The sequence below is a fragment of the Diabrotica virgifera genome, chromosome 6 (assembly GCF_917563875.1).
Source record: "Diabrotica virgifera virgifera chromosome 6, PGI_DIABVI_V3a".
Classification (NCBI taxonomy): domain Eukaryota; kingdom Metazoa; phylum Arthropoda; class Insecta; order Coleoptera; family Chrysomelidae; genus Diabrotica; species Diabrotica virgifera.
In genome coordinates this window covers 29,329,995-29,348,718 of record NC_065448.1, presented here as the reverse complement: position 1 = coordinate 29,348,718, position 18,724 = coordinate 29,329,995, and the positions used below count along the sequence as shown (strand labels likewise).

At 38.1% G+C, this 18,724-nt stretch overlaps 1 protein-coding gene across 1 annotated transcript in view; it reads right to left on the bottom strand.

Annotated features, from left to right (window-relative positions):
• The window catches only part of LOC114335751 (voltage-gated potassium channel subunit beta-2), a 176,367-nt gene that overhangs the window by 74,715 nt on the left and 82,928 nt on the right, over nt 1–18,724 (bottom strand). The window contains exon 4 of the mRNA XM_050653927.1: nt 14,439–14,535. Within this exon, the coding sequence (XP_050509884.1) occupies nt 14,439–14,535 (97 nt within the window). The remainder of the gene's footprint in view (nt 1–14,438; nt 14,536–18,724) is intronic.

Below are 18,724 nucleotides of genomic sequence, written 5' to 3'. Positions count from 1 at the left end.
CTCATTGTCTCTACATTTAACGTCCATGATTCCAGTCCATAGTATAGTACACTATATACGTAGCATTTTGTTACGCGTACTTTAAGAGCTAATGTTAAATCTTTACTACATAGGACCTTTTTCATTTTCATAAAATTAGAACGTGCTTTCTCGATTCTGACTTTGATTTCTGCAGTGTAGTCATTATTTTCGGTTATAAGTGTCCCTAGGTAAGTGTACTTTTTTACTCTTTCGATCTGCTGGCCCTCTACTATCAAGATTTCGTTAGTATTATGGTTGTTTTTACTAATTTTCATAAACTTTGTCTTTTTGATATTGAGAGAGAGTCCGTACTCCCTACTACACCTTACTATTTTACTCATGAGTATTTGCAGGTCTTGTAAATTATCGGCTATTATTACTGTATCATCTGCATATCTGATGTTGTTAACTAAGACTCCATTTACTCTTATGCCGACTGTCTCATCTTCCAGAGTTTCTCGCATTACCTCTTCAGAATAAGCGTTAAATAATAGAGGTGATAGTATGCAGCCTTGCCTGACTCCTCTTTTTATTTCCATTTCTTCAGATGTTTCTGTTTCAATTCTTACTATTGCTCGCTGATTGTAATAGAGATGTGTTATTAGTCTTAAATCTCTTTCATCTAGGTTTTTAGTTTTTAGAATTTCCATGAGTCGGTCATGTTTTATTTTATCAAACGCTTTATTGTAGTCTATAAAACAGACGTAAAGAGAACGGTTAACATCCAAACATCTCTGTGTCAGCACGTTGAAGGAGAATAATGCCTCTCTGGTGCCCATTCCATTGCGGAACCCATATTGAGTGTCACTAATATCCAGCTCCAGTTTAGAGTGTACTCTGGCGTGGATAATTTTCAGCAGAATTTTCAAGGTATGTGACATTAAGCTTATGGTTCGGTAGTCACTGCATTCTTTGGCATTCACTTTTTTTGGCAAACACACAAATGCTGATGTCAACATTTCTCTAGGGATGATTCCCGTAGTATAGATAGCGTTGAACAGTTCTACTATTATGTCCAGGTTTTTCTCGTTGACCAACTTTATCAGCTCGCTAGGTAATTCATCTGGACCAGCAGATTTATTGGTTTTCATAGAGTTTATTGCCTTATTATTACAACTTATTATGCAAGGCAAAATCCGAGGAAAGCGAAATGTGGGAAGAGGAAGAACATCCTGGCGGGAATGGTTCGAATGCAGTAGTGCAGAGCTATTTAGAGCGGCAGTCAACAGGATCCGCATTGCCATGATGATTTACAACCTTCGATAGAAGATGGAACTTAAAGAAGAAGAATGAAGACCAATAGAACTTCAACAAATTTCAACAAAATCAGAGTGGTCAGCACAAGAGATTTAAAGTTGGAGCTAAGACTTAGGCTGGCACTACAAGTACTCAAACTTACAGAATACAGCTGCTGGATTCAACGACAAGTATATACAGGGAGAAACTTGAACATGAAGGACTGACATACAAAATAAGAGATTATGGATACAGTGAGGTATTCTATCTGAACACGGAATCCCGGAAGCTGGAATACTATACACTACTATACACTATCACATCTCGTGTATAGCATATATACAGCAGCTGTTCCAATAATACCCGGAATTCTAATCAGCCATTATGGAGACAACACTGCAATCGAGGCAAAGCACAGGAACCTGGATATAGCTGTAAGTAATCTATATACGGCATTGAATACGACAGAAGAATGGTGTATTCAATGGAAAATAGCAATAAATAAAAAAAAAGACCCAAACGGTTATCTTCAGAAAGAGAAGAGATAACCCAGGAAGATAGCTAACAGTTCGAAGACGGACCTATCGAATGGAAGCTAAATACCTAGGAGTTATAATGGACCAATATCTAACATTCACACCATTTGTTAACGCGATAATCCAGAAAATAGCAACGACCAGAGCCACAATAAGAGGACTTACAGGAAAAAGAAGCATAAGAACCATACTACCAATTATTACATACAGTCCGTCCGCTATAACTTTTCCCTTGCGGTACGATTCATTTTCAATCAAATTAAGTCAAAACAGAAAGTGAAACGTACGCCGATGTGTGTAGTATATTTATAGTATACAGTATACAAAATGTATATACACATCGACGTTCGTTTTAATTTATGTTTTGACTTAATTTGATTGAAAATGAATCGTACCGCATGGGAAAAGTTATAGCGGACGGACTATATGTATCTCTTGCATGGGAATACACAAGTCATAGAAATAAAAAGAAGATTCAAGCAGCACACAACAACTACCTTAGATAAGCTGCAAACGTGCCCAGATACAACGCCGAACGGTTCCTATTCAGAACCTAAAACAAATAAGGGTACTGGATATGATGAACAAAAAAGCCAGAACAAAATTAGCTCAGCCAGAAGATCACCCAAACCTTATCCCGCGAGAGAAGCAAGATATGATGTATTCGATAGATTTAAGTACAGAAGGCCCAAACAGCAAATATTAGCTATTATATAATATTATATATTCTATAAGTCTAGATAATCGTAGCCGTATCAAAAGAAGACAACGCGCTGACCTTTGGAATCGCAATGTATTTACTAATGTTGATTTTATATGTTTCAGACAGCTCTCAAAAAAACTACAAACAACACAAAAACAGCTGCGGACACTAAAAATAAACTAACAAAATAACAAAAACGAGCAAGAGCACATCCTCGAGCTCCCAGCCACCGAACTATACGTACCCCAGAGCGGGGAATCGGGTTTACGGATGTGCTGTTAGTTCAAATAAGTTCTGTCTAGTTCGACCAACCACAAAACGCTAAGTACCTAAAGGTGCTTTTAACTATGTCAATATTTTCCTATAAAAAGCACATAGATTGTGTTCCACTAGCATTCTCGTCCCGGTCGTCGAAGAGTAAGGTCACTGCTAGCACACCCCACTCTTACCGACGAACAGCGAGAAGCCTGAGAGCACCAAGTGCTGAAGAAGCGGCGCACGGTTAGCCCTAAGCGATTAGTTTGGACTCAGTGTGAAAAACCAACGACGCTTGGCCGTGTAAACCAAAAAGGTAGACGGATTGCGGGGTTTCAGAGGAATACTCTGGCCCTGGGCTCGAGCGAGTTCGCTCGCCCCGAACTCTACCTAGTGTTCACATACGGTTCCAAGAACAAGTGCGAGTAAGGGGGCCAAACTAACCGCGAAAAAGGCTTACAACGAGGGACCCACCAGCAGCAGGGTAAACTGCACCCATCAGGTAGATATAGTCACTGTCTAACGCCGGAAAAGCACGGAGGGGTGGACAAGCCACCTTTATCCCTGGGGTTTACCCCCCAGAACACCTTGAGGCTGAGGTGCCCTCCGATCGCTAGACTTGCATCCTCCCATTTGTCATGCCTTCATCAGTAAGGTCCGTCAGTTCCACCCGGTCGCTTCGTCCTCGGACGACGACCTCGACAAGCGTTGCCACCACCACCACCACCACTACAGCCACCACTACAGCCAACCAGTTTGCTTCCTTGCAACAGGAAGGCACTGTACCCCCATCCAGAGGCTACAACCGTGTCACGGCGGAGCTGGACCTCGAGACGCTTAGCGCGGAGATGCAAATCGTCCGCGATAAGTATCGCGAGGCCTACCTCCGCATCGAGCGGGACGACGCCTCCAACCCCCTTCTGCAGCGATATGCAAACGATTTTCCGCCTTTAACTGGTCCTCAGCGTCAGAGCGCTCGGAATAGGCATGGTGCTATACCAAAAATTCCAACCCAACCGTCTAAACAAGCACCCCAACAATCGCAACAACAACCCCCGCAACAGCAACCCTCTCAAGCATCCATCAGCGCATCCAACAATCCAGAACCCAACGATTTCGTCTTCCAAAGAAGACAACTAAGACAAATGTCTTATGCCAATGCCGCAGCCAATCCACGCCCCAAAACCCAAGCCAGAAACCAAAACGTCATTAACGCCATAAACGATCCTACACTGTCCGAATATCTCATCAAAGATCTCCCAAAAGATCTGTGTAACAAACGCACCTTCTTTCGGCAAATAAATGCCACCACTCTCTTAGCCAACAAAATCCATTCTTGTAAAGTACTCTCACATGGAATCGCACATCTTCGACTTTTCAATCCGATAAATGCAGGGGATATAGAAAAAGCTATCCACACAGCAACTGGCCAAACCATGGTTACGGTGCACAGCCGTAGCAGAAATGCTAACACTTCCACTAAAGAGCCCACCTACCTCCTCTGCATTACTGGTATCGACGTGGATTACTCCGAGCAGGAGGTCACCGACTTGCTCACAGAACAACAATTCCCAGTCGAAAGACTGTGGAGAGTCAAAGCCTATAAAACAGGCAAGGACTCTAAAGTGATCAAGGTGGTGACCAAATCCTTGGAGAAATTCACGTCAGCATTGAGCCGAGGCATAACTCTAGATGGTGAAATCTACAATGCCGAACTTCCTCATGGCTCTGACCCTACAATCCCCACCCCAAAATATTGCAGCAAATGCTGCATTAACGGACACTCCATCGACGAATGCCCTCAAAAAGCATTCGTCTGCCCCCACTGCGGCGGCAACCACAAATCCAGCGCCTGCACCAAACAGCAGGAACCCAAATGCCCGAATTGCGGCGGTGACCACCCCGCATACTCCAACAAGTGTCCACAAAGACACACCATCCCCTCCGCCCAACACGAAATACAGCCACTAACGATCGAAAGATCATTCCCCCCTTTCGAACTCCCAACAGAAACTTAGAACATCTTGTCGATTCAGACTGCTCTGTTGCTGAACTTGTTGCCCGAACTTCGCGAACATATCGCTGCAATCACGGCTAATTTAATTAGCCAAGTCTACGACCACTCGACAGTGGTCCACGGGTACGGGAGCAATGTCACGGTGACATTCCGCTCCAACCACTAAAACCCTCCCTTTATGGATTTCACCCTAGGCACAGTCAACTGTCAGGGTCTCTCCAAAAAGAGACCCCTCATCAAGAATATCCTGTCGAAGCACAACATCCAGATCCTCGCACTCACAGATACTCTGTCGAAAAACGATCCACACTTCGCAGGATATTCGATCATCCATCGAAGCCGCTGTCAGGTTTCACGTGGGAATGGTATTCTCGTGAAACACGGAATACCGCACAACACACACACATTCCCACAAAATTTTCGTCCACCTGATGTGGACTTCCTGGCAATTGACGTGCATATCCCCAATAACGAAACCCTCACGATAGTCTCTTACTACAAACACCCGGGTCAGCCACTCAGCAGGCACTTGCTTGAGTATTTTTCAACGCTCAGCAAGGCCGTGCTGATGGGTGACCTAAATTGTAGACACACTCAGTTTGGTGATCACCGTTTAAACCCAGAAGGCATCCGCCTCACGGATTATCTACTAGACCTTCCCATTTCAAGAATCACCAACACTGAATTCACGTTTTTGAACGCCAATGGGGCCTCTATTGTCGACCACATCCTAGTTACTAGTAACATTCTGGATCGGTTCGGGGATAGATGCCACATGGGCGATTCAATAACGTCAGACCACTTACCTCTTCTTGTCGACACCGACATACTAATTCCAAAACAACCAAACCCTCCAAGATCTATAAGAGACTATCGTCACGCTAACTGGACTGAATTCCAAAACTTCATCACACAAAATCTCCCTATGTTAGGCGAACTCGATACTAACGATAGTATCGACACCAGTGCAACCGAAATCGAGAACCTCATCACTGAGGCGATCACGCACGCAATTCCACTCAAACAAATAACCTATACATCACCGGCACTTCCACAATACATCATTGCCAAAATCCAACAAAAACGACGTCTTCTACGTCAATACAAGGCCAACAGAAATCCACTAATCAAAACAGAGTACAACCGGATCTGTGCCAGGATAAAGAGGGAGATATCTGTCCTAACGGCTCGCCGGTGGGAAGATACTACCTCAAAACTGGACTACAGAGACGGAGGTAAATTCTGGCCAAAAATTCAAAGTCCTAACAAAACAAAAACTATCTCAACCATCTCATCTGTTGGTCAACAATCACATAGTCAATTCCCCAGAAGGGAAAGCCGAAGCATTCAGAAATTCGCTTCAAAACAATTTTCAAACTCCAGATAACCCGAACTTTGATCGCATATTTAAATTCAACACAGAATACATTGTAAATGTTACTCTCAACCACTACATTCCAGTCTATGATCCTATCATGGACCCCCTCACAAACAGGGAAACGGAGAGCTTTTGCCAAATCGGCAAAAACAGCGCTCCCGGACCTGATGGCATCAACCGAAGGTGCCTCAAAAAACTTCCAGAGAGTATCATTCCTCTTCTAACTAAAATATTCAATGCATGTCTCAAAAACAGCCACTTTCCTACTCCTTGGAAGGTGGCCAACACCATCATGCTTTTGAAAAAAGGCAAACCCCCAACCGACGTGGAATCCTATAGACCAATTTCATTAATCAATACTCTGGGTAAAGTTCTTGAGCTAATCCTAAAAGAGAGGCTCAATGACTTTCTCGAAAACCACAATATCATACCAAAATTCCAATACGGATTCCAGTCAGGTAAATCTACTAAACATGCATTAATAGATTTCAATACCAAAGTTACTCAAACCATCAACGATGGTTCATTCGCCATAGCCACATTTCTGGATGTGCAGAAGGCTTTCGACCAGGTCTGGCACGACGGGCTTGTTCGGAAACTTCTGGACATCGGGCTACCATTGCAATTTACCAAGATTGTACACTCCTACCTCCACAACCGTACTGTCAGAGTTAAAATAGGCGATCAAAAGTCCACCCCCTTCACTCCACAAGCTGGAGTTCCCCAGGGTTCAGTCCTAGCACCGCTGTTGTACATCATCTACAACAGCGACATCACTAACCAAAATATCCCAGGTACTCGGCTGTTTCTCTATGCAGACGACACGACTCTGCTCTCAACAACCTCTCGATACAACCCAAGACTCCTCTTCAGAAGAGCCCAGGCTCTGTTGGACGGCGTCGGCGAATGGTGTTGTAAGTGGAGAGTCACGCTGAACGCGAATAAAACATCAACAATTGTGTTTCGCGCCCCTTCTGTGTCAAATAGAATCATACGCAATGAAGACGACCAATATCCACTGAGACTGTTGGGAGAAAGGCTTGTTGTTAGCCCGACTGCGAACTATTTGGGAGTACTGTTCACCAGGACTCTCAACTGGAACGCAGATCTAAAGGCAACTTTAGATAGGGTAAGGAACAGGGCCAGACTTCTCAACGCTCTCTCGGGAAAAATTGGCAAGACACACAAGAAGACTCTCATTCACACTTACAAGACCTTTATTCGACCCGTCATGGAGTACAAATCATGTATCTACTCTCTTTGTTCAAAACAAAAACAAGAGTGGTTGTTGAGGACAGAACGTAGAATCTTGCGTAGATGCAACTATGAGCACTGGCGATATCCCTCAAACGAAATCCATAACATCTCGAACACCCCCAAAATCACCGAGAGAATAAACTCTCTGAACAGGAACTTCACAATCAAAGTAATCAACGGCCCCCCTTCCGACACACAAGAATCTCTCAAATGTTTCTGTTCATCTTCCGGCCACGTACTCCACCGAAAGCCCAAACGCAAAAAGATTCATGTACCGTCCGCTCTAATGCAAACATGCATTGACGAACTCCCGGTGGAGTACGAAAACATCCTTGAGGCTACCCCGTTAGCCTACCGTACCCACCTCTAACATTTCCTCTTCCCTACCCCGAACAGGGAGAAGTTGGTTTTTTGCGGTTTCCCAACTTCATTGCACAATTATACCTGTTCGTCCCAAGAAAATAGCCGCAACTATTTTCTCCACTCGAACGCACACTGTCCACGCTGCGCTCAAAGCCACCTCCTGACCGCCGACGAGGGACGCAGGTTCGCCTGTCGTTGTACAATGGTTTCTAGGGAGACTGGTCGAGAGCAAAGCACGGACAGTACACGTAAATGTCTATGGAACCAACAACAATCCATCAAACTTTCTTCTCTGTTGACTTCTTAGCCTTCTGGACACCACCGTCCGGCATAACCCAGGATCCAAGAACACCAGGACACGGCGCTTGCCCCAGTGTGTTTTTCGGACTGTTTGCTTTTGCTGCCAACACAATACATTCACCTCAAACCCTGAAGAGGACAAAATCCTAAACGGGGAAGCACATTGCACGCATTTCTTCTAAGCATTTTCTAGACAAGCAAATCAAACAATGTGATGATGATGTTCCACTAGTGTTTTAGAGACCCCTGCTAAAGGGTAAGATATTTTTTGTACCTTTGTATTCTTTATATTTTTATCTTTTACTTCCTCATATAATTTGACTTATTTTCTCCACCAAACATTTAAAAACGGTAGCGCCTTTTATTTCGAAGAAGTGTTCTCTTCCTTGTTTCTTTTTTGTTATTTTATATCTATTATTTCTTGTTGTCTTATCTATAGGAACGACCCCGCTCATAATCTTTTAGGAGTGAGCAACGGTGTCTTCGAGGCAATAGTTTACCGGTATTCTAATTTTAATTCTTCATAATCTAGTTCACTATGAACTAGACAGGTGGAGCCCATTCATCTAATAAAGTATTCATTAACTTGTGTCAATAATTTCTTAGTTATTTCTCGGAAGAAATGTCCTGTGTTATAACACTCAGTGTGTAATTCAACAAAATTAGGAAATGTTTCAAATAAATAACGATGGCACAGAGCAAACACGTAAAGTGCTTTAACGCACCATATACGCGTTAACTTCGCTTGTGCCTTATATATTTATAACACTGTGCTTTTGCTTAATTACAACCCTGTAGTGCGAATGTAAGCCTAGTTTATTTTCCCTAAGAGCTATCAATGGCGCATTTACATAACCACAACAACAAACAAGATACCAAGATGAATCTCTCTTTGTGAAGTTTACATCAACAGAGCACACATTTCAACATTCGCGTTTGTTAAAGGAATTCTCGTCTGTTGCACACAAATGAAAAGCAAGCGGGAAAAGGACCAGTTATAACTAAGTTTAATTAGTAGCAGAAAATATGATCCCTCATCCACATACTCTACAGTTTTGTATTGTCTATTGATATTTTCATTGAGATTACGTATAATCAGCACTGTGTACGGTAATTTGATTTTGTGAGTGAGATTGGAGGACAAAACATTGTTGAGGAAATTAGATTACCACTAGAGCCTCATTTTACAGTTCTTAGAATAAGTTGACATTTGACTAATGTTCTGCTAGTCTCAGATATTGCAGACGTGAGAGACAAGGCGAAAAGCTCAAATACGCACTAAAAAATATTTCCCTGAAAAATAATTATTACGAATAAACATATAGCCGGATCAGGGAACACAAAATTTTACGAAAACCTCCAAAAAACTAAAGGAAGGATGAAAATTTGGGAATAGGTAGTTGAAATTGTCTATTATTATATACGAAAAAGTTTACAATTCTACATACCTTCCATTTTGCAAAAATTGGGAAATATGGGGTGAAAAATATTTTCTCGGGAGTAAAAAAATTTACGTTCACGTTCAAAATAGACCCGGATTTGAATAAAATGACTAAGTTTAAGCAACCTTTGTTCCATAGAGCTTTTTCATTAAGTCAATACTTTTCGAGTTATTTGCGAGTGAATATGTTCGCTTTTAACAAAAAAAACATGTTTTTGGACGATTTTTCGCAGATAACTCAAGAAGTAAGTATTCTAGCTAAATAAATGTTGTTAGTAAAAATATAGCTTATAAAAAACTGAAAAAAAATACTGTACGCAGAGGTCTGCAGTCTGCAGACCCAGTAGAAGCAGAGTTGTAGTTAATGAAAAGTAGGTTCTTCTTCGTCAAATTCCAAATCGAATATTTCAATGTGAAATAACCAAAAAACAGAGCACTTTTCGGGGAAAATTCATTAAAACTTTTTTAAAGTGTTTAAAAAAGGTTTATTTTTGTTTTTTAAAAAAACTTTAACATTAAAAATAAGTGAATCAAGCTCAAAATATTGTTGTTCCCTTTCATTTTTTGGTACAAAAATCGCGAAAATCACCCCCTAATTAGCCTCCCAAATAAAATTAATCGCTAACGCTTCACAAGTTACTTTACTTATGTATTGTTTATATTATCTAAGTCTAGCCCAGAAAGCCACTGCGCATCCGCTAGGAAAAATATTCTAATTCGGATTTTTTGCACAATCTTACTCAAAAAGGACTCCTTTTAACAAATTTGCATGTTGCCAGGACCAAAAGGTGGTCAAAAATTTTTTAAACGTTTTTTTTTGTTTTTTTCCTAAAATTATTTTTATGCATGGAAAAAAGTTTTTTTAGGTTTTTTGGATCATTCCAAATAGAAAAGGTCTTTAGTGACTTTTCTCTAAAAATGATAGTTTTTGATATATAAGCGATTAAAAATTGAAAAATTGCGAAATCGGCCATTTTTAACCCTCAAAAACTATGTGAAAAACTGAAAATTTGGATGTTGCCAAGGTAGGTAGATATTCTTTAAACATCGATTGATGAAATCCCGAAGAGTTTTTTCCAATACAATATTCAAAACTCCTTTGTTTTTTAATTGCTAATCAAGCGTGCGCGACACTATTTTCCAGCGACAGTATGGTGCAAATGAAAGGAATAAATTCGTTATTTCGTAAACCGGCGACTTTAAGGAAAAATCCCGAAACAGGTCGATTTTTATTTTTAAGTTATGATATTGTGGCATATATGGTATACTAGTGACGTCATCCGTCTGGGCGTGATGACGCAATCGATGATTTTTTAAATAAGAATAGGGTTCGTGTGCTAGCTCATTTGAAAGGTTCTTCAATTCTCTATTCAGTAATATAAACATTTGCATAATTATTGATACAGGGTGTCCAAAATTTTTTTATTAAATTTAATTATTTGACAAAAAAGGAGTAGAACGACACCCTGTATAAATAATTATGTAAATATTTACATTACTGAATAGAGAATTAAATACCCTTTCAAATGAGCTACCACACGACCCCTATTCGCATTTAAAAAAATCAACGATTACGCCATCACGCCCAGACGGATGACGTCACTAGTATAACATATATGCCACAATATCATAACTTAAAAATAAAAATGGAAGTAAAATACCTTGGAATTACATTGTCAAGTTACGGAGACCTAGACAAAGAAGTGAGAAATCAAGTACAAAAAGCAAATAGATTGGCAGGATGCCTTAATAACACTATATGGCGAAACCGACATATTAACACTGAGATGAAGTCAAGAATTTATAAAGCCAGTGTAAGACCAATAATGACATATGCATCAGAAACAAGACCCGATACAGCCACAACACAAAGACTACTGAAAACGGCAGAGATGAGAGTACTGAGAAGAATTACAGGAAATACACTGAGATGTCGAAAGAGGAACGAAGATATTAGAAGACAATGTAACGTACAGTGTATAAACGAATGGACACTAAATAGAAAAAAAGAATGGAACAACCATATAACCAGAATGGGGGAGACATGTGTGGTCAAAATAGCACGAGATAAATCACCAATCGGCAGAAGAAGTATCGACCGACCGCGCAAAAGATGGAGCGACAACCTTCCATAGAGGTATCAATCCGCCAATGAACAAGCAGAATTGCTTATAAAGAGGAAGAAGAAGAAGAAAAATAAAAATCGACCTGTTTCGGGATTTTTCCTTAAAGTCGCCGGTTTACGAAATAACGAATTTATTCCTTTCATTTGCACCATACTGTCGGTGGAAAATAGTGTCGCGCACGCTTGATTAGCAATTAAAAAATAAAGTAGTTTTAAATGTTGTATTGCAAAAAACTCTTCGGGATTTCATCAATCAATGTTTAAAGAATATCTATCTACCTTGGCAACATTCAAATTTTCAGTTTTTCACATAGTTTTTGAGGGTTAAAAATGGCCGATTTCGGAATTTTTCAATTTTTAATCGCTTACGTGTCAAAAACTATCATTTTTAGAGAAAAGTCACTAAAGATCTTTTCTATTTGGAATGATCCAAAAAACCTAAAAAAACTTTTTTCCATGCAAAAAAAATAATTTTAGGAAAAAAAAGAAAAAAAAAAAACGTTTAAAAATTTTTTGACCACCTTTTGATCCTGGCAACATGCAAATTTGTTAAAAGGAGTCCTTTTTGAGTAAGATTGTGGAAAAAATCCGAATTAGAATATTTTTTCTAGCGGATGCGCAGTGGCTTTCTGGACTAGTATAAGTTTTATTGGTTCAAAGCGCTCATTTTTGAAAAAAATTGGCTTTACAATAAAAAATTTTTTTTAATTCTGAAAAAAAAAATGGAATTGTTCATGGAATTAACTTAAAAATTATTAGTAACACCAGAAATCTTAAAGAGTAATAAAATGTTCGTTTTCCTTTTCTGAATATTTTTGCTTTTTTGTTTTCTTGTTAGACAAAAATTGGTTATGCTATGGCTGTTCAAAATTTGCCTAAACTCGTGATTAGTTACTCGTTCAAGAAATTTTAACTTCAGCTTTTTCAAAAATAAGCACTTTGAACCGATGAAACTTATAGATCATATAAAATAATAAATAAGCAAAGTAACTTGTGAAGTGGTAATGATAACATTTATTTGTGATGCTAATTAGAAAATTAAAAGGGAACAACAATATTTTGAGCGTAACTCACTTACTTTTAAGGTTACAAGTTTTTTTTTAAACAAAAATAAACCTTTTTTAAACACTTTAAAAAAGTTAAAATGAATTTCCTCCGAAAAGTGCACCGTTTTTGGGTTATTTCACATTGAAATATTCGATTTGGAATTTGATGAAGAAGAATCTACTTTTCATTAGCTACAACTCTGCTTCTACTGGGTCTACAGACCTCATGCATACACCATTTTTTCAGTTTTTTTATAAGCTATATTTTTGTTAAGAATATTTTTTCGCTGAAATACTTACTTTTTGAGTTATTTCCGAAAAATCGTCCAAAAACATGTTTTTCTGTTGAAAATTAACATATTCACTTGCAAATAACTCGAAAAGTATTGACTTAGGGAAAAACTCTATAGTTTCAACTCTATAGCAACAAAAGTTGCTTAGAATTAGTCATTTTAACCAATTCCGGACTTATTTTGAATGTATATTTTTCACCTTCGAGAGGGGGAAATTCTCCTAAATTTTTGAAAAATGGAGGGGATGTAGAATTTTAAACTTTTTCTTATATATTAATAGACAATTTCAACTACCTATTCCCAAATTTTCATCCTTTATTTTTTTTGGGGTCAGATTGTTCTTTGATCGGGCTAATAGGCAGCTACAAGGAAATAAATCCGCACGTGGCTATAGCTAAAAGGTTTTGAGTTTTTTATACATACTTTACAATCCTTATTATTATACTATGGATAATTCATTTAAGGGCGTAGGCGCAAAATTTCGGCTCCAATGCTTTTTAAATGTATTAATTTTTTTGCGAATCCTGGGAAAACTAATAAATATTTGTAAAAAATTTAAACGCAGAATGGAAGATTACATTATTACCGAGGGCCGAAGGTCCCTTAGAATAAACAAAAAGTTTCGTTTGAATGAGATATTTGAAATTAAAAATCACACTAAATTTTCCCTTTTTGTTGCACCTCTGTATCTTATTAAAATAAACATAATATGAGTTTCAGGGACTTTCGGCCCTCGGTAATAACGTAATCTTTCATTCTGTGTTTAAATTTTTAATAGTTACATATTTTCCTAACAAGTGCAGAAAGTCATACTTTTCCGCACGCGACTGCAGTTTGCCGAACGACGCGAAGCGGGAGTTCGGCAAGCAGTCGAGTGCGGAAACGAGACTTTCTGCAAGAGTTAGGAACAATTTTTTTTCTACGAGCCTTTAAAAAATAACCAAATCTTAACCAATTAATTTAATTACATAATATACATACACAAATTAATTCTTTGGCAAGGTTGTCAAAACCAAACTTTCAATATAATTAGTTAGCATGACGATGATCTTGGTTTCCATGACGATGATTCAAAACGACTGTTATTGTCTACCGATTTGACTTCGAATATTATGTCAAAATAATTTTATTTCATCAAATTGTCGCGTTAATTTCATTAAAACAGTTAGACAATAAGATACATTTGAAATAAAATAGTAAATAATATCTAAATATTAGTTTATTGCATGTATTATAATTATATTAAGGCCATATCAAAATATCTAAACGCGTGCGGAAAAGTAAAACTTTCTAAACTAAAACGCGTGCGCGAAAGTAGCCATTTTTGAACGCTCATAGAAAAAATTCTTATTAGTTTTCTGAGGATTCGAAAAAAAAATAATGCATTTTTAAAAAGCATTGGAGCCGGAATTTTGCGCCTAGCCCATTAAAGCTTAATTATATGAAGGATAACCGATTTTTACATACCTTGTGCTCCAGTATATTTTAGTAGTAACGATATAGCTGGTTCTTTTCCATCCTTTTCTTGATAATATCCTACCCAGTTCTACTTCAGCTCTAGTACCTATAAAGAAATTCTAAATTTAACCATATTTTGTAATATTCCTGTTTTCTTTAAGAAAAATTTCTGACTTGTGTTCAAAATTTTTCTGATGGGTGAGAGGAGTGTGTAACGTTACAAACATCATATATTTGCTATTTTATTTTTAAATAATTATTTTATTCTATTTTCTTTAATATTTTATTAATAATTATCTTCTTCTATTTGTTTTACCTGTTTTCTTCGTTAAAAACTCGTTGGTGCCCTCTTTTGTTATTCTCTTTCTCCTATCTCTCTTTTTATTTAAATCATCAACTGAACATACTAAACGTACTTCATATATTCTTACTCTCTAGATATCTGTCTTTCATTCCGGAACATGCCTGCCATCGCCTACGTTGCCCTGTCGTTTTAATGACAGTGACAATAATGGAGTGAGGGTAAAATTTATTTATTTAAAGACATGAAATTTAAATATTAGCTTCATTTTATTCCAAACAGACAATCTCTTGGGACAAGAATCTTATCATATTAATTAAAATCATTATATTCCTACATGCATATCTAGCTTTTTATAATTAGTGTTTTTTTATACCTAACCTCCCATCTTCTAAAGGCATATGTTCTGATATTTATTTTCATTTATTAATATGCGTTTAGTAATCAAATTTTAACTAGTAATAATCATTCTTGATTTTATTTAATTTACCCCTTGCCATCTGCTACTTTTTGAATACTTTTTGGCAAGGTCCTTTTCTTCTTGATGTCAAACTTATACACGTTTTGTATTCTAGTTTTTGGATAGAAATCACTTTTCTCCCTTCAGGAGCCACCTGCCCTAATCACCGGTGATGCACACTTACAGGCCAAGACAACAAAATGCATCGAACATACAGCAGCACCCGACATCTCTAGTTGCAGCGACCTCGACCAACAACATCTGCCCAGGTCTACAAGTCTACAGCTGTACCATCCGACATTAAGAAGATCTACATCAAATACCACAAGCCATACATAAGTATAATCCAGAAATTGTTAGTTTTTGGCAAGAATTTAAATATATTTGTTAATGCATTTAATAAGTCACATTTTTATTATATCTTTATTGAACAATAAACATGATTAGTTAAGATATTGTTTTGTTTGCTTCCATTCTGAATTTTCCTAGTTCATATTTAAGATTAGAACACACACCTTGAGAGACTGAGCTGGACCAGAGTGAACGATAACAACTATCTTAGTTGTTATTTTCGTATGGTATTATTTTCGTATGGTATTTCGATCAAGTGGGCTAGTATATCGGTTTTTTGTTTCAATTTTTGCTATTTTTCAGAAGAAAGTATTTCTGGAATAACTAGAAAAGCATATAAATTATAAAAAACTCTAACATGAAGTAAAACACTTCTATGTAATTGGTATATTTATTAAAATTTAAAAAATAGTTTTTTAACTATATGGTATACAGCCAACCTAGGGAACTTCCCTTTTAGTTCATATAAATTATATTCCTCATCTAATATTTTTACTAAAAATATAATATTTTTGACCAATCATTTTCTACCCAACTAGAACATTAGTATTGGTGGGCAAGAAATAGAACTCGTAGATAAATATAAATACCTAGGACATGAAATTATGATTGGCATGGATAACCAGCAGCTACGAATACCGTAAATGACGACACTAAGAACAATAACAGGGAAGACAAGAAGGGATAGAATACGAAACAACATCATCAGGGAAAAATGTGGCGTGCAAGATGTAGTAAGATGGGGTAGGCAAAGATGAAGAGAATGGTTAAGTCATGCACAAAGAATGGAGGAGCACAGATAACCAAGAATTGTGCTAGAAGGAAAACCAGCTGGCAAGCGTCCACCGGGGAGACCACCCAAAAAAAGATGGAGAGGTAGTTGGCAGTTTACCTCTCAAGAAATACTTCAACGACGTCGGAATTAACACATCGATAGATCTACAACAAGTATAAGAAGAAGAAGAAGAAGAAGAAGAAGAAGAAGAAGAGGGATAATCAGACCCATGAACTGAAGAGAAGAATCTGTCTTAGGTGGGCTGCATATGGAAAACTGAGAGAAACTTTCAAAAGTAATCTGCCCCCATGCTTCAAGAGAAAAGGTTTTGATCAATGCGTCCTCCCAGTGTTGACATACGGAACAGAAACAATTACCTTAACAAAAGCCTAAGCTAACAAACTGAGAGTCACACAGAGAAGAGCGATCCATGTGACGAATAACTCTGCGAAACAAAATAAAAAACGGAGAGATCTGGGGAACAACCAAGATGACTGACGTCATCGAAAGGATTGTCAGACTTAAATAGAGTTGGACAGGACACATAGCTAGAATGACAGATTGACGATGAACAAAGAGGTTATTGGAATGGAAACCAATTGAAGAGTACAGGGGAAAAACAAGGAATGTCATTTTTTCATTAATTTTGGCTTTTCTCGCCAAGTGGTAGCAAAAACTGAGTACTATCGCCTAGGCTATCGATTCAGGACAATAAACAGAAAAATCAGTCTATATAATTTTTTTAAGAATTTGTATGCAGGCAAAGGACCAGGATTGACCGCACGCCACTGAACAAAACTAAGGAATATTAGCAGTTTTTTGGTGAATTATTAAATTAATAACTTAATATAGATTCATATTTATACTAAGATTATAGAAAAAGAATTGCAAGAATTCTGCTAAGAATCTCCTAAGTAGTTTTTTGATATTTATCATAAGAATTAAACCTATATTGGTGTTTATTTCAATACGTATAAAATGTGACATTCCTTGTTTTTCCCCTGTACTCTTCAATTGAAGACAAGAGAAGCGTCGGTTGACCACATACACGATAGACTGACTATTTAAAAAGGCTAAATACAAACTGGATAAGAGCGGCGCAAGATAGACGGGTTTGGAAACACGAGAAAGAGGCCTAAGTTCAGCAGTGTACTTTTGTGGCTGGACGATAAGTGTATATTTTTATATTTTATTCTATTAATGTCTTCTTTTTCTTCTTCTACGGCACCACAGCCCAAATTAAGCCTTGGCCTCCTTTATTATTTGCCTCCACCCTTGCTTGTCTGTGGCTGCTCTTCTCCATACACAGACTCCTAAAAGGGCTTGTGCGTCGCTGTTTACTGTGTCTTCCCAGCGCTTTCTTGGCTTTCCAACCGGTCTCTTTTCCTGCATTCTACCATTCAGTGCTCTTTTTGGTAGCCTATCCTCTCCCATTCTTGTCACATGTCCGACCCATTGCATCTTTGTATTCAAATGAAGTCTGACAGGGGTGTTTCCTTATAAAGTTGATAAAGCTCGTTGTTGTATCGGCTTCTGAAGATTCCGCTTTCCCTCACAGGTCCTAGTATTCTCCTCAGTACTTTCCTTTCGAATGTGTCGAGTTTGTTTTTGGATGTTTCTTTCAGGACCCATGCCCATACTTCACTGCCATATCATGCTATTGGTCGAATTAAGGTTTTATAGATTCTCATCTTTGTATTTCGGTGGACATTTTTAGACTGAAATATATGGGAGGGGCAAAATAAGCTCTGTTTACCTGCGTTATTCTCTTTCGTATTTCTCCATCTTCTGATCCGTCGGTATATACAGTAGAGTCTCGGTTATCCGCCATAAACGGGCCGACGGAAGGGCGGATAAGCAAAAATGGCGGATAATAGGGAGCTTTAAATGAAACACAAGTTTAGGCCTTGGTGATTTCCAGTCTCCGATAGGAGTGGCACAAGAAGAAGAAGAAGAGAATCAGTTTAATTTTGACTGCCATTGGACATTGTAGATAGAATGATTTAGGATGAACGAAAAAAACTAGCGATTTTCATCTCGTTTTGTTGCTGCCAATACTGGCCATCTTGTTGTAGCATCATAATATCGACAGCTCTGGCTTCTTGTTGCTCGGCGTATTTTATCTCATCTGAAAAAATTTTTACTCATTCTTTAATATTTTCAAAGTTATATAAGTTTAAAAAAAAATTTTTGCTTAAATGGTGCGGCGGATAAAACGGAACGGCGGATAACCGAGACTCTACTGTAGTTCTATTCCCAGGTATGTAAACTTTCCAACCGTTTCAATGTCATCTGCATGTATAATGTTTTGTGGGACTATATTTCTTCTCGTCTGTATCATTATTTTTGTTTTTCCTGTGTTAATTTCCAGACCCAGCATTTTTGTTTGTGTTTTTAACTCTGCGTAT